The 25,557-nt window shown below is 42.3% G+C and overlaps 1 protein-coding gene and 1 long non-coding RNA gene across 2 annotated transcripts in view; one reads left to right on the forward strand and one right to left on the reverse strand.

Moving 5' to 3' along the window:
• Window positions 1-25,101, reverse strand: part of LOC111230630 (E3 ubiquitin-protein ligase DTX1-like) — a 56,142-nt gene extending 31,041 nt beyond the window's left edge. Inside the window, exon 1 of the mRNA XM_022757418.1 lies at window positions 24,737-25,101. Coding sequence (XP_022613139.1) covers window positions 24,737-24,995 — 259 coding nt within the window. The 5' untranslated portion in view covers window positions 24,996-25,101. The remainder of the gene's footprint in view (window positions 1-24,736) is intronic.
• LOC111230637 lies at window positions 21,093-23,980 on the forward strand. Its single transcript, XR_002665454.1, has 3 exons — window positions 21,093-21,181; window positions 23,095-23,150; window positions 23,549-23,980. It is a non-coding gene; the product is annotated as an uncharacterized LOC111230637 (long non-coding RNA).
• Window positions 25,102-25,557: the final 456 nt, after the last annotated feature.

Below are 25,557 nucleotides of genomic sequence, written 5' to 3' on the forward strand. Positions count from 1 at the left end.
AAGCAGCGCTAGTTTAAGCTCAAATACTTTGATGTGGGAATACATGTCAGATTAGTTCCCTTGCCTTGGAGCTGCAAGTTGAGGCCGTTTAAAATTTCTGACACATCTGTTAATAAAGGCGAGGTCCCATTTCCATTCTGTGTCGATCAGCTCTGGGACAGTTTTTCCCTTTGTCAGGAGAAAGGCATTGATTTCGGGTAGCAGGTCGTAAAAACGCTTCAAAACTCTGCCCCGGCTTAACCAGCGGACTTCAGTGTGGTAAAGCACGTCTCCGTGGGCTGATTCTAGCTCGGAGAGAAAGGCTTGGAACTGCCTGTGTTTAAGTCCGTTTGCTCTGATGAAGTTTATGCAGGACACAACCACCTTCATGACAGATTCCCACCTCAGAACTTTGCAGCTTGACGCTGGCTCGGTCACGATCAAAGTCACTTCAGAATATACCATTGTATGAGGAGGTGAAGATGAGCCACTATTAACTATAAATAGCTCATAACTATGGTCAATTTTAATTAGAATGCCAACCTTTAAGTACGGATATGTTATGATGTTATGATAGGAAAATGCAATTTAATAAAAATTGGTTGATGTTTAGAGGGATTGTCTGGGATCGTTAAGTGGGCCACTCCAATTGCTTTGGCGGGCCGGATGTGGCCCGCGGGCCGTAGTTTGGGGACCCCTCGTGTAAATGATCAACAAGAAAAAGCATCACCAGATTAATCACTGGTGACATTAGCCTGAGGCAAGATGCAGTTTTAATGTTGCTTCAGTTTCAGGCTCACCAAGTGAGCTAACAAGTGTTGAGACAGCAACTCGACCAACTGATGGAGATGAGGCGTAACACTCCACTACCTGCCTGAGGGAATATGGTTGCAAACTGTAGCATTAGAGCAGTAGTTCAAGAGTAATGCAAACATAAAACGCAAGAAGCGGCGGTGCACACACTAGAGAGATTCCTCACCTTCAGAGGCTCTGATTGTGTATTAAACTGCATGAATGGCCTTTCAGAATACCCACAATGCCCTGCTGGCTTATTCTGCACTCTACTGCTCCATATGGTGACAGGAAGGGGAGGGACATGGAGTCAGTAGCTTGTACCTCTGTCCCTCTACTGACGGCTCCCACCTCCATTATAGCACAATTACAGAAGTCACGTGGGAAATCAGGACACCTTAGCCAATCCATCTCCTCGCCACACGTCAGCAAAGGTATCCAGGCACTCCGCTGGAGACCGCCATCCCCTCCTTCCCCCACCTAATTTAACGGGTAAATGCCTCCTGCCAGGGAGGACCACGGTGATAATGGAGGGATGGGAGTGTGTGTAGAGGATGAATAGGTGTGGGAATGAGTAGAGGAGTTGGTGGGCAGCGGTAACCCCTCATCCAGCAGCCTGGTGCTGGCTCCAGAGAATAAAATGCATCAGCAGAATCAGCAAGTCTGACCTTGAGTCACTGCTGCAGACGGCTGCTAAAGGACTCGGCTTGACGGCTAATTTCATTTAGAGCTGCTGAGAACCACCCACACACCCACACACACACACACACACACACACACACACACACACACACACAGATGACTGCTCAGTGAGCCAGCTGCCTGTGTCTCTCACATCTTCGGTCAGTCAGCCATGCACAACTTTCTTTGCCAGTTGCATCCGTGCCTGTTCACAGCTTGCTCATCTGATTTATGATAGTAATGAAAATATTAATGATTTCCCTCAAAGGATTTCAAAATAAAACACAAATTGATTTCCTGAAAGTCAGTAATTTTCTCTGTACTTTTAGTGCAGCAGTGGAATGCTCCGTGATGGCGAGCCACATGACGCTTTATGACTGTGTCTCCTGAGGAACGCAGTAGGTTCAACACTTTCAGCGTGGCTGCATGTTTCTGGCTACGATCAATGACAGCAACAGTCTCCTCACAATCTAGATCGTCTACACATCTGAATTAAAAAACTTTTCAAACATAAATAAATATTGATTTCTCTGAAAATTTGATGCTTAACTCTGGAACCCGAATGAAATGGTAACACGAGAGGCACAAACTCTGCCTCCTTACTTGGTTTCATATGATACAACTCTGAACAAAGCAGACATAACTTATCATATAGCTTACATAAGGATCATTTTGGCCACATTCAGGCCTTTCTTTCATAATTATGCAGTGTATCAGTATAACATTGTACTCACAAAAGTAATTACTGACATCTAGGAACATGGTGACGTCACTAAAATGAAGTCTGATGGGACAAAAAAACATGAGTGCTCAGTTGACCAGGCAGGTTGTAAAGTAGCTATCAGTGTAGCTCAGAGATTATACTGACTCAGCTTTTTTTTACGTTTGTACTAAAATCTAAAGAGTGTGCACCCATACAAGAAAGAATACTTTAACAATTGGGGAAATGCACTGATTTGCTTTCCTGCCGATTAAATTGATACCAGTCTCATGCTGGCAAAGTGACTGCCTAGCAACTAGCAGCTGTTTGCAAAGAAAAAGCTGCACACAGGGTTCTGTGAAACCGCAAATTTCTGTTTCTGTTTCTGCATTGATTAAACAAACAAGATGCAACATGTTCACTAGTGAGCTTTAGAGGTGCTGGTTTTTTACTTTGTTCCACCTGTTTGCAGTCTTCATGTTGAATTCAGCTAACAGTCGAGTGGCGCTTGCTTCATGACAGTGCTATGAATAAATGTAATTATTTCTTAAAATAGTGAACCATTCCTTTAAAGTTGAACCAGGAAGCAGTCTATAAACTTTAGGATGTTTACAATGGACAAATTTTGGTAATAATTTTAACGTTTGCCTTTGTTTTCTCCTTCAAATAATTTTGGCTAACCTGAATGTATCTTTAAAATGTGTGTAATTGTCTGACTGCTTTTTTCTTTCTGGCAAAAGCAGTGAACGTAATAATTAAAACATTGTTGTTACTAATAGAAATTACAGCCAAAACTATAGAAAATAAAAACCAAGTTCCAATAAACCAGAATTATTCTTTAAATATTTGCATTCTTTTGTAGGGACTGTCCAAGCTGCTGCTCAGGGACCTTGAGAGGAGAGAGCAGAGGCCACAACAACAACAACGCGAGTCCTGCGGTTCCCCTCATGTGGGAAGTTTTATTCAAAACATACAGCCTGAAACTCTGCTCACTGCCTCCAGTTCTGCTTTAATTTACTGCTGTATTTCCTGCTTCTGCCAAAAAGCCGGACCTGAGCTGTTGATGATCTCCCTGTGACACGTCATGCTCTTCCTAACGGGAAACTAAGCAAAAGTGGCCACTTCCTGTCTGACCCTGTGTGCCTTTGGCAGCCATCTATCCTGCCCTCCCCTCTCATCACTTGTCCTCCCACCCACATTGTCCTCCAGCTGTCCTCGCCCGACACCAGTGTGGTTCCCCTCGGGTGAGCTCTAGCTGTGTGATGCATTGCCACGTCAGGCCTCGCTGTGGGACTCTCACCCCACTGTCACGCAGGGCCAGGTGGTTTCAGGGTGGGCTTGGCTGCTCTCTCACATCTTAGCTGGGAGGAAAACTTCAGTCTGTTCGCCATATGAAGCCATGCCAGTCTCCATCCCTTATAGCGTTGTTTTCCTCAGGAAGTGAAGGAAGGCCTGCCTGAATCACTCTTAAATGGAAGGACATGCAACATTAAATACAGAGTGCTGTAGGAATGAGTCCTAAAACATGGACATTTTACAGCATTTTAGCCCTTCTGGTTCCTTCGTCCCAAAGTTTTGGTTGTTTTTTGAATGAGTTCTTGCCTCAAATAAGGTCTGTGTTTAACACAAGATCAAGACATTTTCACTTTTTATTCTACAACATAAAATACATCAGTAAATACCCCAGTCGTGATTTCTTTAAGCTTTTATATGTATAAAGAAAGGGTGCTTTCTAACAAGTGGCTAAATGAGACTATGAGATTGTAGGGGAACGTTAAATGTCATTGTCAATATGTCAATCAAGTTGGACGTTTAATGGTGGGGACGTTGAAGTCAGGCGACCCTGCTGTAGTTCGTTTATAGTCTAACATTAGCTTTTTACTTCTGGCGATTATATCTAGGCTTCAAAAATCATATAAGTGGTGTTCATTTGTGAAGATTATCCTGCTGAACAAAATGTGTAAGTGTTTGTCAGAGTTTATTCTCTGCAAAAATCAAAAAGCCAATGTAAAACTCCCATTGGCTTTTTGTCGAGGGAACCAGGGTGATGCTAACTTCTGGGTTGGCGTACAAAAGTACATCATCCCTGCAGCACTGTATGGCAACATCCTTGACTGCCCTCAGAGTCCCGCTGCAGGGGCAGATAACAGACTGGCAAATTGATGCTTTGTAGTACATATTGGTGGATGCTTTTATCAGAACTGTTAACAAATGCAATTCATATACATATTGGATTTTTTAAAGACATACAGTGCAGCCCGAATATGTAATTTAACTTCAAAGGAGAACTCCAGACAACTCTAATAAGTCAAAAATAATGTTTTTTGACATTTTTTGCTATACACAAAACATGATTGTTATCATCTACTCTTGAACGCTGCATTTTCATAATGACATAACTGATAAGGAAAAAAAAGGAGTGAAATTGTGGCTTTGACATTGAGGGACCAAATCCACTCTCACTAGGGCTCATCTAGGGAGTAAAACTGCTTCACTCCACACAGTGAGCAGTAAATCCTATCTAAATCTGTCACTGAGGTTATTGATGTGTGTGTTCCTTCCACACTAACACCTCGGTAGCCACCCAGGAAAGTGTGATGAGAAACCTTAGTGGAAACTGTCGGTGACAAACACCTGATGTGTTACCAACAGGTAACACCTGAGCAGCTGCTGGAAAACGCAGGAGATTCAAGCTTAGTTGTCACAGAAACACTGAGGAAAGTTTTTGTTGTCATGGAAGCCGTCCCTGGAGTAGGAGGGAGGGTTGCCCATATGTGAATGTTCCTACTACTCCTTTCCCTGAGCACAGCGCCAACAGAGTCAACTCCTCCTCCACTCGCTCATCTCATCTGCTGCTGACGCCAGCTTTCCCCTCGCTCTCCACCGTCTCTCCTGGCTCCTCACCAAGGCTGTCGCGCTGAGCCATTCTTCACATTTTCCACTCTGTCACTCACTGGACCCCATCCTGCTCTCACACAACGCTCAACTCTTGGACAGAGTAGAAATCTGTGTTACTGAATTAGAGCCTGCATCACCTTGTAGTTAATGCTCTTCCTCCTGCTGCTGCTGTGGGAGGAAAGGCAAGACGAGAAGCGCCAGGATCAAACTCTAGAATATATCCTTATAATTGACAAGCCTTTCCAATTTCCCTGGGGCTGCATTGAGCCTATTAAACATAGTGCTGCATTTTTCCTTTTAACTACAGAAGGAGAGAGGCCAGTAACAGGTCCAGCATCATACAGCTCAATGCTGCCTGAGAGGTATTTAAAACGAACTAATCTATGATCTCTGCTGAAAAACGGGCAGACCTGCACACACAAACCAAGAAACTAATGTGAACAGTAACATCCCATTCATTTAATATCACCTTTATATCTATGTTACTATTAAATTATAAACACTGGTGTTTGAGGAGTGAAGAAAACCACCTTAAACTAGGGCTCCTTAAAACATTACTATTAATGATTTCTTCCATTTAATTAATAGTGAAAAACACCCACTGCATGTGTGCAGAGCCCAATGTGACTTCTTCATATTGTTTGTTTTGTCTGCCAACAGTCCAAATCCCCAAAACTATTCAATGTAAAATGATATAAAACAGACAGGAGCAGCAAATCCTCACATTTCAAAACCAGAGATATTTATCTCAACAATTATTTCAGAAATCAACATTGCTGTTTATTAACTATTCTGTCCATCAAGTACCTGAATAAAGAGGCAATCCAGCAATTTCACACATCAAATAAGGTTTATTCATCACAGACAGACAGAACTATTTAGCCTACAAACACAGTTGAATGATTTCAAACCCTGATGGTGTGGTCAGGGTCATTTAAGCTCAGGCTTGGAGACTACACATGTTTTTAGCAGAAACCCTTCTAATGAAAGATGCTACTGAGTTGCATTATGGGAAGTGCAGGGTCCATTGCTTTAAAGCCTTGACCAACTAAACGTCAGGAAATCTCAAGCTCTGCTGCTTCAATTAGGCAGGTCTTTGTTAAATCTATCTGGTATATTGATACTGGTGACATACAGTGTTTCGGTGGCATTATGGTATGTGGTATGTAGGGCTGAACAATCAATCAAAATATTACTGAAATCGCAATATGGCCAAGTGCAATAGGCTATTCAAATCAAGGAGCTGCAATTATTTTTTGTTTTGATTAAGTTAAAATGTGTCACAACCTACCATTAATGAAGCGTTGTGTTGCTATAGAGACGCGCTCGGCCCACAAATCATATTCTCCATCACTGTTAAATATATATATTTTCAATTTAATGAAAAAAAAAAGATTTTCTCTGCACATCGTTCAGCCATTGTGGTAAACGATCTTTTTGTCCCAGACAATTAGTCAGACATGGATGACATGAGGTCTGTGTCCAGGACAGCTGCAACACACACTCAGTGTGTAAGAGCAAACACTATCTCCACTGAATCTGGATTGACAAAGGAGGTGGTGAAACAACAGAAAATGTAAGAGCTTCCCCCCACTCTCACTAATTTGCAGCATTTCTCACCAATCACACAAGGAGAGATTCATCACATGAGACATAAGAACATCAATATCTTCTTGAGCTCCAGCTGCAGAGATGCAGCCACAGTTTGTCGCTTCTGTGAAACACGACTCCCTTTTCAGTGGCTTTTTTGTTTTGTTGAACAACAAGGCAAGGTTCACCACAACACTGTTCCTGCTCTACACTTTTAGCTTACCAGAAAACCTTTTATATTGTTGTTGCATTGTTACTGATCTCTCTCAAGCTACACAAAGCAGAGGGGCCCACCTTCTCTTAAGGGCTGTTGAAAGTCGTTCTGGGAAACACAGAAAATTGCTAATTTTAGTAGAAGTGAAAGGAAAAAGAGTACAACTAAAAAAAGACATCAGGGTGTGAACTAAACTTTACAAACAGATGACTAACTGCAGTTTACCAGTATCCGAGAGTTTAGGACAGGTTCACGGGGACAAAGGTCCTCAATCGGGGGATACTGAGCAGGACATTTTACAGTTAATAAACTTGTCGGTGCTCTCTGGTGGAGGAACTATGTAAAGGTGACACTGTCTTAATTACCTCAAACCTAGTTTGGTATTCCTGCACTGCAGTTTCTTGTCACTTATCAGCTGCTATATCTGTAATAAGATAATATTGGTCTAGATCTAATTGCCATGAAATTAATCATGACTTTGGTGATCCCCAGACTTTTCCTCTTTGTTGTCCTCCACCAGCAGATCAAAGTTTCCACTTATCCAGCGAAATAGCTAATCCTCTTCAGACTGGCTCAGAATGAACTGTAATAACTTTGGTGGTTTTCATATAGCGCCATCATCAGGTCAAACTTTTTCAAACAGTTTGCTTTATGACCAAATCCCCGCTAAACAAATGACACTGCCATCCGCCTCCGCTGTACTTTGTGTTTAGTGCTAATTATCGAATGTTAGGAGGGTGAGCATGGTAAACATTATACTTGCTAAGTATCAGTATGCTAGCTATGACAGTATTAGCATGTTAGTATGATGAAATTGTAAAATCCCATCTTTGTCATGTTTTGGGATTTGATGAACTGGACTTCCTGGATTAGATCTCATTGTTTCACTGTTACCTAAAACAACACGCCTCCACCAACGCAGCCCCCTGCGCTGTTTTAACACAAAGCTGCTTTCGGTCTGAATTCCCGCCAATTGTCGCGTGTTGAAGAATTTTTCCATCTAAATCGCACCTCCCTCTCAACTTCATAACACATTTAAAGAGCACAGGCATCCACAGACTCGCTTCCTGTCAAAACATGATTTGGCACACAGGTTTCTCTTTTTCAGTCAGTGGAAGTTGTTCTTCATTTCATTTAACAGTTAATCAACTTCTGTTCAAACAGAAGACCTACAGAGATGTAAGCAGCACAGCGTCAGTGCAGGCACAGGCCGTGAATTAACATCATACAGCCTTCATAATATCCTACATATGAATAGTGAACGCATGATGAATATGCTAATAAATTCTACAGTATGGGGGAAATAAAATAATTGAAGCGCGTTTGATCTTTTCACATAAACCCTAGAGCACAGCATGAAAAAAAAAGGACTTTCATCTCTCAAAAAAAGGCCTTCACAAACAATAAACCCAAGCTGGCTATTAGAGATGATAAAGAGACAGAATACTGCAGAGTGGTTGAAAATGCACCACAGGCGGAAACATCTGGCTCAAATCTGATTTTGTGTGAATATGATAAGAAGAGAGGTCTTCGTTTAAAACGCATGTACCACTGAGGCTTTAGATGTAAAAACTCTCCTGCTCCAAAAGGTGTTGTCATACCTGTACATCAAAGTCTGAGAGATCTGTAAGAGCATTATCTGCTCATTAACGACTACCCAGAGATCAGAGACCATAATAATGAGGATGACAGTCTGGCATTAAGCTGGTTTAACAGCATTATATGTTACAATATCGCGGCTCCCCTGCTCCACTCTCACAAAATCACACATTGAAGCTCATTTTCTATACCGAGATGACACTTTCGTTTTCCCAGAATGCAGTTCTTTATAATGAGCTGGAGTAGTGAATAGCGACTTGGATTCCCCTAAGAGTCCTCGTCTCTTTGTAGGCAAACGTGAGGGATGAACAAAAGCGGAGGAGCAGCCACTGGTTGGGAGATGGAAGGAGAACCTGATGGAGGAGAGAGGAAAAGGAAAAGTAAGTAGAGGAAGGAAGAGAGGATAGGAAAGGAAGGAAAGGAGGAGGAGATGGAGAGAAAGAGAGAAAATGGGATTGAAAAGGAGGAAAGAAGGTGGAAGGGTAAGGAAAAGGACAAAAGGAAGGAAGATGAAGAGGGAGGAAGGAAGGGAGAATGGCAGGCACTGATGAAAGGTGGGAGGAGAGAAAAGAGAATGAAGATGGGGGGAGTAGACTGGGGGATGGAGAAGAGCCAGACAAACGGGAGGAGGGAGAAAAAGAAGAAGAAACACTATGGGAGTATGCAACGAGGAAGGGAGTGGATACTGAAGGACGCATGTGATGAGTGGAGGTTTTCTGCCAAAGAACAATAAAAAAAAAAAAAAGAGAAGATGTCTCACTTCTGCCTGAGCTTAGAAAGTGAACACTGCAGTAAAACCGGTCCCACTAATACAGTTTTGCTGCCAGCAAGACAAAGTGGTGAGGAAAAGTGGCTGAACTCCCACTGCAACCATCCTCATCCTCAGCCCCTTCAACTCTCCAAACTCTCCCACACCCCAGCCCGGGGAGCTGGCCAGTTACTGTGCACTTGTGCAGAGTTAGCAGTTACTGAATGGTTCAGACCAAAACAAAAAAAAAAAAAAAAAAAAAAAAAAAAGACAGAGTGGATAAAAAAATCTTGACAAAATGAAGTTATAGTCCTGTCCACCTGCCAGCTGCCGTACTGCAATGAAGCAACAGCCCCTGAAACAACCTTCTGAGTCTGTGGATGTCGTGACCGTCCTCTGCTGAGGAGCTGCCAAGGGTGCTCTCTGACTCACTCAGTGTGCGTACAACTATCAGGTCATGCACATGTGAGTGTGTATAACTGTGCATGTGGGACACGCTGTAGAGGTGAACGCAGGGTGCGTGCATATGTGTGTGTTTCAGTGCACAATCGCTCCCACTTCACACCACTTCAGCCTCATCAAGTCCAGCAGGACGCTTGTTAGCGTGTCAGCGCTGTGTCGTCACTAGGGCAAGGGAGTAGGAGGCACAGCTCCAGGCATGGCTACAACACACACACACACACACACACACACACACACACACACACACACACACGCACGCACGCACACACGCACGCACACACGCACACACGCACACACACACACACACACACACAAAAACGTGCAGCCTTGGCTTCACATCGCACAGGCCAGCACTGCCAAGGATCAGTGTCAGGGTTACAGTAAAACAGGTTTCTCGTTAGCAGACTCACTTTCACACATGGACAACTAAATCCTGCTATGTTAACGTCTCCAGTTAAGACAGCAGATCTGTCTCATGAACTGAAAAAACTCTAAACAGAGATATAATTTGGTCGATGCGGCTTTTCACAGTGTTTCAACGTTCCCTTCTAAGGTATGACACTTGTTAATTTTCTGGGATTTTTGCCTGCTTATCCCCCGGCACTTGAGAGGCTTATTATTTTATCACAACATTTCTTCCCATCTTTGACAGCCGCCAACTGATGACTTCTCATGCCTATGTGCTACAGAGCTCTTTTATTTTGGCATCAGTCCAATTTGAGCACAGTGCTGCAAGGAATGCTGCATGTTAAAAAACTTTAATTAAAAAAAAAATCTGCACTGTGAAATGTTAAATTTACAGTTGTCTGATGCACTGCATAATTTCTCTTAAATGTTTAATGCAAAATTTGCATTAAACATTTAGCTAATATTACCCATTACATATTTTCAAAAAGTAGATTGACCTAAAAAAAAAAGTTTTCATGCACATTAAAATTACACCACCCAAATCATCATAGGGTGTAGAAAACTAATAAGTATCAACTTGACCAACAACTACAGTTTTATGACCACACTTGTATTATACGTCACTGTAAGCAGAATTCAGTTCCTATGAATGTATTAGCCAAGATTTCAATGTGGAAAAAAGGTTGTGGACTTGGACCTTTCAAGTACAATAGTCACCGTTTTCATTTTGAAATAATTTCTTAATTTATTGTGCGTCAGTTGAGTTTGGATTTCATCACTAGGACACTAGCAATACAGCGAGTTACAGTTACAGTTACCACATCTAACCTGGATGTAGTAACAGCATGAATGACAGTTTCCAAGTTCTTTGCAGGTAAAAAATATTTTTTTTTAAACATTGTGAAGGTGCAAGAAGCAAGATTGAACAACAGACTTTTTGGTCAAAGTTAAATTTGTTATGGAAGATAACACATATTTTTTGCACTTGGTTTAATGCAGGAGGACAGAGAACCAAAGTGGTGAGAGATGTGCTCACTGGAAGATGATAATAGCTGCTGATTTATCTGAGTTTAACTGAAGAAAATTTTGAGAAACATCGTTGAAGTTGAAGTTAAAAGAGAAATAGATCTGGGAGCCATCAGCATAAAAATGGAAACTGATTTGGTTCTTCTGAAAGATTTGATCCAGATCCAACATAGAAATGGAGAAAAATAAAGGACCATGTTCTGAACCTTGTGGTACTCAATAAGTGAACTGGGAAGTGGTGATTTACAGTTACCAATGACCACACAGAAATTCCTATCAGAAAGATATTAATAAAACTCTGACACTAACTGAATTCTCAGGGAAACAAACACGTACGTTAAAAGTGCCAAGAATCATCATTAAGAAATTTCTTCTAGAAAACCAGCAACAGATTTGGGTGGCCTATACTAAAATACAAACAATTATAGTTGCTGGGCAAGATCAGATCTAGAGCACTCACAGCTACTTTTATAAAACTCTGCTACACCAGCCCAACATCCGGTTATTCTGAGCTGAAGAAAATTGTTATATACAGTACTTTGTAAGTTTACAGTGTTGCTTTGTTTAGTTTGATTTAGTCTGCTATGATATAATCTTATCATGTTATCTTTGTACCAATTTCTGATTCTGAGTATGCTTTAATTAAAAAGACAATATAAATATATAATATAATATGAATACAATATAAATAAAGTTTTTGTTGTATAAAAGGTCAGTCTCATGTAATGCCACCTCAAATAGTACAACACAGACCATTGCTTTGATAAGTTTCATTACTTTCTGCGTGATTATTGCATATATATCCCATACAGTACATATACATAACCACTGGAAAATATCCAATATATTATATTGCGACATCAATGTGATATCAATATAGATATTGCAATGTTTGCGAATGATTCCAAACATATTACTTAGCCCTACAACTGACCTTGCATCAGACCAAACCGCATTGCTCCTCCCTCAGCTTAGCAGGAGAAAGTGACACACACACACACACACACACACACACACACACACACACACACACACACACACACACTCTCCAACATGATGCAGTATTTATCTGTGACAACACAATATCTCATGTCAGCCGTCACACTGCTACGACAGACTGTACGTCTGTAGAACCATTTGGCGTGCTCAGCAGAAAGCTGATTGATACCACGTCAGGAGGAGACTTTGAGGAATAGCCCATGCAGTTGTCCACTGGATGACCTCTGCCATGCTGTACATGCAACACTAACTGCTACATGACTCGATCAAGAATAAATCACATCCTATGAGGTTTATGTATTCTGCACAGTCACTGAACTCAACCTGGAGTTACCAAACAAAGGCAACATAGGTTCAAACTCTAATCAACTTTATCTCTTATTGTGTCATCAAGGCTGTTCGAGAGGCACCAAGAGGGAAAAAACTGCTCAGAATATTACATACGACAAATAAAGGGAATCTGACTCATTGAGATGAACAGTGTGCATTAAATGAGTTTGCTGAGACAGACTTTTACAACCCACTTCATGGCTGTCTGATGCAGTCAGGTCTTATCAGAGGAAACGTCTGGTTACATTAGAGCAAACTGTCACTGTGCCAGACTACACTGGTCAGCTCTGATCAACAATAAAATGGACATGGTGTGAGAGAGGTCAGGGGGCATCTGACCACCCTGCAGGGAGATAAATGTTTTATGAAGCACACACTGTGATGAATTTACCAAACACAACTTCGCCTTAAGTATATCCTACTTTCCCGATGAGTTTTTATTATTAGGCCCAGCTCTTTTCCCTGCTGAGTCACAAGTGTAATCACATCTCCTCTGTGTTCATACCTCAAAATGAATTAGCATTAATAGCTCATCTTCATAGCTCAGTTATTTTTACTGTCATGTTTGCATGATGTGCACTTTTCCTAAATTTGACTATGGAGTCTATTAAGAGGAACAGAGGATATTCAGGGAAACAACTCGTGCTTGTCGGGGCTAAATGTCAGAAGCTGGAATAAAATCAGGGTCGTGTCCTTGTTGCAAAGTTGGTGTTGGATCACTAAAAGCCTTTATCGAGCTTAAAGCCTGAACAAAGGCCCAATAAGCTTTATCAAAGCACAGAAGTGTACTACAGAGGTATCACAGTGGTGCGTTGACTTTGGGGGTCAGAGCCTGTAGATAAACTCATTTCACCAATCCACTTCCAAGGAGTCATCAGTTCCGTTGTACTGAAGGAGGAGGAACAGGAAGCTGCTGAAATATGAATAATGGTCTTGCGGGAAACTTTGCATTGTGGGTAGACCCCTACTGTTGCCCCACTGATATCGTGACACAATGAAAGGTTGTTTACAGTGTAGTATCAGTGCAAGCAGATGACTTCATGCTCTCCAGGCTTTAATAGCTGCAAGACATGTACATCATTTATATGGAACTATGATGAATAAATCATTTATGATTTTCTGGAAAGGCTTAATCATTTTATAACACATGAGGGTCAACACTGAAACTGACTTTGTGGGAGGGATGGGATTATGGGGCTTAAAGTGATACACACATTACCCAAAATCAGCTGCTTTCAACAACCTACCCCAAAGGTCCAAAGCTGTGAGGCTCAGCCAGAGTCAGTGCATTTAGCCGTGTTTTGGCAAAATGATGACTGTTTGGATCATACTGACCATACAACCGGACAGCAGAGAAGTAGATTATGCTACAGGAGCAGTTTGAGAAGTTTCAGTTTATGCTTGATTTTTTTGGAATCTACTGTAACTGGCAGAAATTCAAGCTGACCGCAGGACAAAACTACAAAACTAACAGCCACAATTCAAGCCAGCAGGGGTGAGTGTTTGATACTTAAAAGCTTGTGAATCATTTAAACCCCCCCCCCCCTCCCCACTCTATAAATGTGAATTGCATATCATTACTTCCTTCGGATGTTTTGAGTTTCACTGCGCAGAATGATGCATGCATGTCTGTAGTTTAACACCAGAAGGTTTTTACATGAATCTGCTGAAAGGGGAAAGTGCCTCTGAGTTCACCTTAAATCTGAATTCAGCATGTATGTAGGAGCCAACACGTCCTACAACCTAGGGCAGGTCACCTGCCCCTACCATCGAATACGACCCATAGAAGTACCTGACCTTTGTCGTCATGGTAACAACACAAGTTTAAGGTTGTGGAATGGTCATGGATAAAGGAAATAACATTGGTATCACATGGTGTCCAGTCTCCTGCACTGTCTCTCAAATGTCAACAGCAAAGCTAAAACAAGCAGAGAGACTAGCAACTAGCAACTGACAACCACAGACTGCGGTGGAGACATAAACGCTCCATCTCGCCTTTTTTTTTTTTTTTTCATTAGCTTGCCACTTAAGCACATTAGTTTTCAAGCTTTCAGTGAAGTGTAGCACACGCTGTCAGTTGGAAACCTACAGCTAACAAAGTGCATCTGGACACATCTTGGGTTTTTAATGCACAGAGCTAATCACAGTTATTATTCCTGCAGTGAGTCTGTAACTACTGTCACACATTACTGGAGACAACTGTTTATACTTAATGAATGAGATGAATTAATGCCTAGCATTTTTATTTCATTTTTTATCATAATCTGAAGGAGGAGGAGAAAGATGACAACTTGGAGTGTCACATCTGTCAGATATACATCAGAGTTTTATTTACAATTTTATATTGGCAGAGTGCTTCTTATATGTGTTATGTCCTTCAGCTAATGCAGTTTGTTGTGTTGACAATTTCTTTGTGTTTTTGTTTTCCTTATTATTTTTTTCTGGAATAAAAAATGTGTTGTTATCAAAAACACAAAAAGTAAGTGGTAAGAGTGTGGCACCTTTTTTTTAATTCACTGGTTCACACTTGACTGAATGCATGCATGCATTCAGCCAGAGAGAAGCCACTGAACTCTGATAAAGATTCACCTGGAAGCAGATATAAATCCTTAGAAAGTTTGTAAGTTGTAAGTTCTCATTAATAATGCAACATCTGAAAAAGTGATGGTGTGTGAGCTGCTGGAGGTTGGAGGGGTCTCTGCCAGCCAAGAGCACCTGGCAAATAATATTCAGCTCACAGGCTACTGCAGGATGTTCCTCACACCGACCAGTCACAGGACCCGGACTCTCACTAGGAGTCATGATTTAGAGGTGCTTACAGGTGACACAGAGGAAGCAGAAGAGGGGAGGAGGGTGAGACAGAGACTCACATTGACATTCCGTTGAGCAGCCAGGCTACGGACAATCAAAATAAGTGATTGTTTTGCATGTGTGCACATGTGTGCTCCTCCCATGCCTTGTAGCAATAATTCTTCCTCCTGTTTTGATCAGTTAAGACATTCGCAGGTTCAGAACACAGGCTGCTCTGTACAAAAACCTGAGGACAGACAACATCTGCACCTACAAAAGCCCAAGGTTTGCTCAATATCATTTGGGTCTATTATGTAATAAAGACCCCTTATATATTTAAAAGGGATCCTGTGTGAAAATCTAATTTTAAGATCTGACATGTTTTAGTTCATAATGTGGTTGTTTGTTGTAAAGTTTCATCCAACTGTCTTGTTTTTATTTCTGTCAATTAATAAACAGAAAACCTCATCAAGGTAGTATTATTCTATCATAGAAGTACTATAAGGCTGCAAACAATTATTCTTTCATGATCAACACATCTGACAATTACCTTTACCTTACTAATAACGATTTTTCAGTCGATGTCAGAAAATTAAGAAAAATGGCCATCATTATTCCCTGAAGCCTAGGTTTTTGTCTGACCGTGTAAATCTCAAACATGTGGAGTTTACTCGGCTCCTGCGTGCATGGGGAAATAATGAAAATGCTATGTATAGTGGTTTATCTGGCCATGGGCACTACAGCTGCAGTTACTACTGGACAACCTACTGCATTACAATACAGCTGACATACAGTGTAAAGGCTGCAACTGCTGCACATATTTATTATTAGCAATTGTTTACTCAATTAATTGAAAAAAATGTCAAGACGATTACAAGGTGTCCTCCTGAAATGGCTTGTTATATAGATATTTGATACACAATAATATCATAACTCACATAATTTCATATATTTGAGAAGCTCTAATCAGAAAATGCCCGGCAGTTTTGCTTGATAAACAACTAATATGATTGTTTTGATTTTAAAAATTGTTTCAGCCCCAACTGTGACATACAGACCTGCAGTCCATAGCCATGCTGGCGGCTCTATGAGTGCTTGGGCAGACACAGTAGAGAAACCATATAGAAACTGTATAGAGGATCTTTGGCTTGGGCACAGAAGTGCTTTGGGCTAAATGCTAACATCAACATGCTAACAGTACATAGCTGGCATGCTGATGTGGCAGGTATCTCCATCTTAATTTATCCCTATATATTTTTTTATGATTGACAAATTAGATAATATGGCATATCTGTTCATCTTTTACAAAGGGTTTAACCTGAGCCATGCCAGACAACAATTACAGCATCATTTCACATCCATACAGGGTCAGTAGTACACAGCTCAGAATCAGAATCACATCGAGAAGGAGAAGATGGTATCGTAACATCTCTAAAAAGTACGATTACAGCTGATGGGAATGTCATTAGCATGCAGTCCTGCAAGATAACCTTCCCTGTCTCATTTAGTATGCGTTTCTATTAATTTTAATCAAACTATGTGGAATAAATAAAGTTGTGTTGTAGACAGCAGCGAGCAAAGTCTCAAAAGTATTGTGCAAAAACCCCAAAATGTAATGAAAGGAAAGTTGCAGCAAGTGACTGTGAGTGTTTGAGTAAAGGGCTCATGGTGGAGATATGACTCCTACTTGTGTGTTCAGTCTTATGGAAGATCTTTTTTTTTTCCATTACAGTAGCTTAAACTGGAACAATGATGACTGTCTTACCACTGAGGTGCTTTTGAGCAGGCCACCCCAGTTTCAGCTTTAGCGATCCGTCATGCCTCTGCTGTGCTAAAGTGGGGTAAGAGTCCTTTTTCTTTTGTAAAGTGAGGGGGAAATGCTGAGACCAAAACACAAAGTCTCACACAGAAACGCTGTGTTCACTGAGACTGATCAAGGGAGCTCTGAGCTTGGCTTACTGCAACCGCTGGCAGCCGAGTTGCGTCAGTGCAGCTCTGGACTCAGTCAAAAGATCTTTTCAGTAAATGTTAGGCCACATTCTCCTGTAGATCAAAGACACCCCCCATTTGCTACAACAGGAACACTCTGTCCCTTTGCAACACGACAGTAGCTAACATCTGGTTTGTATGCTGAAGCGTCAGGGTGCTATAAAGCTAGGTACAATAACACAGCACACTGATCAACAGTCATTTCTCACACTTTGCAACAGCTCTGTTGATTTGAGTGACAGGGACATTATGAATGACTTCTTACAGGCAAAAGCAAACAAGATGAGAGCGAGGATACTTAAGAAATAGAGTTCAACGTCCTGGTGAGACAGATTTCAACATGAGACCTGTCTAATGTAAACAGGAGATGCAGGATAGTTTACCTAAAACAGTGCTGTGATGATGTCTCATTCCTATTCCAGCAGCGGCAGGCTGTTCGGCCGAGGCAGACGTCAGCCTCCGATCTGAGCGACTGGCCTAGTAAGCAAGCGGTGCCGAGAGCAGCTTTAAAGTTGCTTCCTCGATGAAAGCCTAAGATATCCACTTTAGAATTTAAAAGTGGTGACTCGCTGGATTAGAAGTTAAAAGGAGATGTGGAGAGACGCTTCTGCTAACAACGCCAGAGGCTGCCAGAAGCTGCAGAGCCTGCTCATCACTGTAACGTAATAAGGATGTGGACAGAGCAGACCGAAGCACGGCGACCCTGGAAACAAGGTCACTCTGAGAGGGAACAACAGCCTGACTGACGCTTTACAGGGATGAAACTAAAGTCTGAACAAAATTTAATAAGTACAGTGCTGAAAATATTATTCGATTAATTAATGGACAGAAAACCTCTTCCAAAAATTATATATCTGCTCATTAGTGTGACTTGAATATCTTTGGGTTGGGAGATGCGGAAATTTGTGTTGGGCATTTTTCAGCATTTTCTGATTCAGTTCACAGATGAAAAACTGAAAAACAATCAAAAGGTTAAGGCTTTTTAACTTGAGATATTTTAGTCATTGCTCCGCAGTTTGAGTAAAAGTAGTAAAATGTGCTTCACAACTTCACTGATGCTGAATTTCCTACATTTCGTGTCAACATAAAGAATAAATCTTAGTGTATTGTTTCTTTTGTCGGCTGCTGCTCAGAACATATAAATGACTTTGGCCCCCGGTAGCTTGTGACAGGCATCTGCGTCTGTTCATTACAATCTATAAACAAAATATTTAGTCAGATAATTGACAAAAAATATGGCCAGATTAAATTCATAATTATAATCATCACAGCTTGAGGCCCTGGATGGGAGCCTTCACAGTACTGACACAAAAGCTGTGTGAAAGTGAAAGAGCAGGGGAATGTGCACAGCAGAGGGTCTTTCCAGTGTTATTATCCCTCCCTCCACCCTCTCTGTCACTTTCCATCAGGAAAATGCTCCACCTCTCCTTCTGTTCCTCATCTCTCTTCACCTCTGTCAGGCCAGCCCCCGCCCACCCCCTCCCCCTTCCTTCCCCCCACAGCGCCGCTCCAATCCCTTTCCTGCCGACATCCAAGTGGAATTCAGCCAGCTGGTTGGGGTTATAATGGACCCCTGAGTACAGTGACACCTTAGCACCACCTTGGCTAAGCACCATTTTGATTTCAGCTAAAGACCTTCACTGTCTAACTACGCTAATTACAAAGAGCTTTAAGAGAAAAAGAATTTGGTCATTATGTCAGGTCTGTTTATCTTTAGTCCACATGATTGTGAATGTGGTCAGGATGTGACTTGTTGAGTACCTGCGGAGATTCATACAGTCCTTATTTGAAACTGCAATACATTTCATCAAAACAAGTGTCTACGCTGTTGTATAACAACACATACAGTGCTACAAACCGTAGCGTGTCAGCCAACCTCACAGCACTGCTGATGTGTGCACATCTGCTCTGCTTGTTGACACATTCAAATATAAAAGCGCACACACGATTGTAGCACTAGAAATTGCCTGTTTCTATTTCTTTTCAATTCTAAATATACAGTTTAAAGCCTCTGGGCTCCACTCTTTGCTCATTCTGTTTTCTTCTGACGCAAGTGGGATTTCACAGTCAGAGCTGATGCATACACCACATGACCTTTAGCACGTACGGAGCGGGAATCCTTTTCACAGGTTCCTCCCACAGACCACCAAAACGGTTCCCACACGCTCTTACTACATACTAAACTACATCAAAAAAAGACACTAAAGCATTTCTCTTCTTCAACAATCTGCAGCATTGTACATGCTCAGCAAGTGTACAGACACATTTCCAGACCACAACCACAGTGACTGTTGTTTGTCAGCTTCAACACAAAACAGACATGAGAACATGGCAGTCTTCCTCTTTGTCTTCTGGCGTTTTTCACCGTAATTAGTTAGCGAGGGCATTTAGCCGAGGGAAACGGGCCAGAGCAGAAGAGATTCTCACGCCTGTGGGACCAAACCAAACAAAGCCCCGCTCCGGCAACACAGCAGCCAACAGCCGCTGATAGGGGTTATCTCTGCAGTCACACATGGGCCATCTCACAACAGGGAGCATCGAGCAACTCTAATGGCCCTTACAACTCCAGAAACACATTCAGGACGGATACAGATGTTAAATGCACACTAAAAGCTGTCTCTTTAGAGTTTAAGGGGTGAATAGAAATTTCAATTCCTTTGCACTTTTTGTGTTTGGAAATCTAAATTATAATAGTAATGCAGATATTGTGCTTATGCTTTTTGCTTGTGCTCCCCAAATGAGGATGAAACTTTTTTTTGGACATACTTGTAAAAAAAAAAAAAAAGCTTGAAGCCTGGATTTACCTTGGCTGTGATTGACTGATATCTGCGGACACATCATGTAAAGCCTACGAACATCGATAAAAGGTATTTTACCCCCTTTTTAACAAGCACGTATCAATGACTAGCAACCATAATGATTTAAACCTGCAGTAACTGATTTTTTCTGGACACATATCACCTTTTAGGTGATCACAGCCAACTTGTTCGTGTACAGTTACATCCAGCAGATGTGGAGGAACATCAGCTGTCCTTTGGAGTTTTGTTTGTGTCCATCTGATGAATTCAAGTGTAATATTGATTCTCCTTGTAGCTCTATTTTACTCTTTAGCTGTTAAATGCTCTGCTGTGTTCACCGGCTAGTCATTTTCTGTCTGCTGTTTGATACTGGGCAGGTAGCGTACAGTCACATTTCAGAGATTTTTTTTTTTTTAATGAATGAAAACATCTTTTGTCTGTGTCACAGATTGTGTTGTGATGTCTAAAAATGACTAGACCTATGTTATATATACATATTAAGTTGTGTACTTACATTATCCCAAATGTTTCTAGCAAACCTGGCAGAATTAGTGATTTTAATCATGGTAAAAGTCTGTTTCATTTGGTCGCCTCTGCGCATGCATCGGCATTATGGGTGCCCGCCAGAAGTGTCAAAATCAACTTTTTATCCAGTTTTAAGCAACGTTTTTCTGATGCACATTTTAAACCGTCAGAGAGTCATGAGAGAAACCAGCCAAGCAAACGTAATGCAGTCTCAGCTCCCAGCCCCGTCCTGATACCCTGTGTCTGTTTCCACAAAGCAGCATCAGTGAACACGGATTTGTAACATGAAACAGCTCTTTTCGATGTTTCTACCACTTTTAATCCCCTAGTCCGTTTCTTATGGACAGAAGTACAGCTCTGAGAATAATTTGGCTGTCGGTAAAAACCTCCCGAATGTCTGGATCATAAGTTATCAGGGAAACAATCAAAACAAAGGTTAGCAGCTCAGATCCCCAACTGATCTCTTGTGTCTGCCGTACAATGTTGGTGAAAAACTGACTTTTAATGTGAAACTGCCTTATTCAGTGTTTATACCAGTTCACCTGCTCTATTTGTTTTAGGGAGGAGGATGCCTCTGTGGATAATTCAGCTCCCAGTAGAAACCTCCAGAACGACTGACACTGAAGGAAATCAAACTGGGAGAAGCTGTGGAGGTGAAGACAAATCCCATGATCCCACACTTCTTCATGACATCACCAAATGCCATATTTTGTTATTGTTTTGATTGAGAGACCCCTGGCAGCAGAAGTTACAAACTGTGCGTTTAAAAGCCGGGCAGAAGAAGAAATAGCTGCAGTGTGAAATCCATCAGACAGGCCACAAGTGTTGGTATATGATGGAAATGGCAGATAAGCCCATGTGTTTTGCTATGGGAGTGGGTGTAGTGAAAGGGGATCAGTCCACAGCAGTGTTTAGAGGTTCAAATGCCCCTCTGGGGAGGAGATCGGATCGATTCTCCTTGGCCAGGGGCCAATCCTCTCCCTGCCCTCAGCCAGATATTCATCCACACTATATATAACCCTCTAAGCCCTCACTCATACTGTATATACAAAAGTACCGGGTTCAGGATTTCACCACAGACTGGTGTTCTTCACCAGCAGCTGCATTAAGATGAACCCCATGCACTGTGTTTTCGAATGTCAAATACATACAGATGTGTTTAGGCTGCTCTCCACAGAGAGGGGCCCTGCTGCATCGTCTGTGGTGTGTGCGTTGCCGTCATGAGGCTCTGATTAGAGGGAACCATGGAGATAAACTATAGCCACTGTCTCATTAGTCGGAGTAACTCTGCCTGGTTCCCACCCACAGGAGCTCCTCCCAAACCCACAGGAGAGCATGGCACCCCTACACAGCCTGCAGGGACAGGACACAAACACCACAGCTGCCACAGCAGACAGAGTGCACCATCACACATCAGCAAACTCACACACATGTACAGACACAAGGACACGCACACGCACACACACACACGCACGCACACACACACACACACACACACACACACACACACACACACACACACACACACAGGGGACACAAAGCACGCTCAACTCTCTTTCCAGCTTTGCCAAAAAAGAGCCTCAGAGGACGAGATCACTGGCTCCATGACAAAATGGGGTTTCCCCACAGGGACACTCCATAAGCCTGCAACACTGCAAATGGCTGTGGGTGACCTGCTGAGCTACAAATATAACAAACATTCGATGTGAAACAGATGCATCGCAATCCACATTAAAACAAGCTGAGGCCCTTTGCGTAAGCTTCGGTGCAACAACATCACAACAGCCTGGAAGCTAGCTGGGGCTCATGGGAGCTCGGATTGATGGCTGGCGGAGGTTTGCCAATATTTGGGGACAGGAGCAGAGAGTGCAGAGAATGAGGAGAGAGGGAGGGAGGGGAAGAAGCAGGTGTCTGGGCCGCTGTCCGTCAGGCCCTGCAGTGACAGGTTTATCCCAGCCGAGAGGGAAGGTAACACACTGAACGGCACAATGAGGAGCGATAAACGTCAGGCCTAGCCCCAGCGCCATGGTAATGGCTGACAAACGGCTCAGTGGCTCATCTCGCAGCCAGTCAACCCCATACACACTCGCTGCTCTGCGTTATGTTCCATCAGAGGGGAAAACACCAACAAGCTCCTTCTACTACAAACCACCTGAGAGTCATGCAGGAATACAGCCACACTCGTATTTAGCATTTCAAACATTAAAAGAATAACATTTTCTTCATAAAGAATGAAAAGACACTGATTTAGCGAGTGCAACATATACTATATGCTGTACATAGCCAATATATGAAGTGCTGTTTCAATCTATACATTTTTCATTTGCCCTAAATGCCTTTTTCATGCCTTCAATAGCCATCACACCAGCTTTCGATTGCTTTGTGTAGCCCTTCTGTTAGATATTAATGTAACCAAATAATACTATGGATCAAATATTGAATACATGTCTGGTTTCTACATGTTGGTGTTTGAAATAAAAGCTGGTTTACAGTTTAATGTAATGTGATGTCAGAACAGCAGAGCAACATGTAATTTTGTTATTAATGTTCATATTTATTTTTATAGGGGGCAAGTACACCACTTCGACCAGAGCCACATACCACAAAATTTTACAGCCTGAGGTAGTTTGCAACGCCCATCTGTCCGCGGGGTTTTATAAAAACACACGCATGTAAAAAGAAAGCGCATATACAACTGCTTATTATAGCTGCTTTCATGACATTTTGACATTTCTTTCCATAATCAGGCAGTAACTGCAGGGACCTTTACAAATTTGAGCCGTATTCTGTTTTTGCCTGCATTCTGAATATCGCTGCCAACCAATGCAGCTCCATGCACAGTGGGGTCACCTTCTGTATATCCCATATGCATATTTTCCCCCGTACCTCATGTGATGCTCTGATGTTACATAACGCCTTCAAATAAGAGATTTGCCTCTGAATTAAAATGAGAGTTTCACTATTCACGCTTGACGTGTCAGTGACATCAGTTATGACATGTTTTTTTTTTCCTTTTTCAGTGCAGATATGGCCACCCTACAGCATCTATCACAGTCCTAATCCGTATCTTTTGATTCAACAAAGTGATGTGCAGCTGAATCACACATTAAAAATAATTCAGAAAGCTGAGATTTGTCCAGAGCTGGTTCTAACAGATGTCTATAACCTCCCCCATATCTTCACTTCAAACACTGGGACAGCAGGAAGGTGAATCCACACACAGAGACAAACACAGAGTGTGTTGAGCCTTAGTGGAGTACAGCGCAAACATCTGGCAGCAGTCATCAGAGAGAATTACAGTCGACCAAACAAAGCCTGTGTTGGGTGGATTTAATGCAAAAGTAACACATACTATGTGGTGGGGATTTCTTATGAGTTCATTTACTGTTAGTATGCTGTAACTAGAATAAAACCAAAACTTATAATTAAGAATCACTGGTACTTTGGAGACAGCGGGCAGTTTATTAAATGTCTAAAATATAACATGATTTTTCCATATTCTGTGTATTCTTTCCATTCTTGTGAAGTGAAATGACATAAATTGCGGTAATGTGGCAGAAACTAGAAGCAATTCCTCTTTCACAGTAATTGTGTAGGCTACAGTAACTAAATCACCAGCCACTATTGTGATTGCCGTTCTCACAACAGCATGACAACACATTTTAACGAATACAATGAGCTGAGAAGAGTGAGGAGTGCCGCACTGAGCTACAGCACTCATTTGCCTGATGGATGCACAGCCCCTCGAACATGTTGACCTTTGGCAAGGTCGTGGCATTCCAGCAGCTGCGTAAAGACGCCCCTGAATGAATAAATTATCGCCACACTTTTGTCACCCGGGTGCTTTGTGTCCTGTTTGTCAAAACGCCTCTCAGCTCAACCTGTGGCTCATCCACTGTACGTGAGACCCAGAGCAGACGGGACATTCAGGACTCTCATTTATTCCCCTTGGAAGTTACATAAGATTTGTGTAGCAGCCACATCAAGGCGGCCTCTGTTTTAATCAGCCCCAATGTGATAAGATGACATCATCTGCGGTGATGACTGCCAAACATGATTCATCTATTTATGTATTCAATCATTAGAACTACTGGGTAAACATCCACATTATGACCTCATAACTGCTGTGTTTACATGATGTGGTCTTTCCTTGACAAAGCTATCTGTGTCATCTGTGTACGCAGACAGGAAACTGCTATGTCTCTTACCTGTGTCTTGTCGAAACTGGTGCATGGACTGCAGGTCGATGACGTAAGGAGAGAGCTGGGCATCCACCTGCCCCAGAACAACAGTACCTCGGGCATCCCCCTTCAGCACGTTCTCAATATGGTGGCAAACCGCTGCGCTGTAGGGCCTCCAGCGCCCATGTTCGTTCAACCACTCCCAGACCACCACCCTGGCCAGGTTCTGAGGGGGGTACCCCAGTCCATTGACGGGCACCAGCAACCCTGATCCTGGACGAGCCATCTCCTTTGTGGTGTCTGCTCTTCAGCTGCTGGCTATGTCCCGGGCTAGAACACCACTGCTACCCTGTCAGTCAACTGACACACTGGAACATTTTCATCGGCCCCAGGCAGGAAAAAAAAAAAAAAAAAAAAAAAAGCTTGAATCAGCAATTAGTTTGGTAGTCCTCAATTAGCTCATGCTGCTCTCAAGCAAGCAGCTCTGCTGGAGTCATGGTCTACAGGTACTTTCTGACTGCTGGCGTTTTGATCAGTCAGTCCTCTGTCCTCTTGTGTCTTGTCCCGTTTGAAGTGGCAGATGTTGATGTTGATGATTATGAGATCTGCAGCTGTAGCAGTCTCAGTGCTCCACAGCCGACCACAGCAGATCAGCAGCAGATAGACAGGAGACGCTCTCTAAACAGAGGACGAGGAGCAGAAACACACTGGTAAACAAATGCTGTGATTTGTCCCATGAGTCTGCTCAGCAGCCAGGTACTGTTTAAAAGGAGATGACATAAAGCTAAACCAGTTCTGTGCTACTGTCCCATCAGTGGCCTCTACCTCTTGGCAATTGTGTTTACCTA

Source organism: Seriola dumerili, unplaced genomic scaffold (assembly GCF_002260705.1).
Source record: "Seriola dumerili isolate Sdu_G_001 unplaced genomic scaffold, Sdu_1.0 BDQW01000017.1, whole genome shotgun sequence".
NCBI classification, from domain to species: Eukaryota; Metazoa; Chordata; class Actinopteri; order Carangiformes; family Carangidae; genus Seriola; species Seriola dumerili.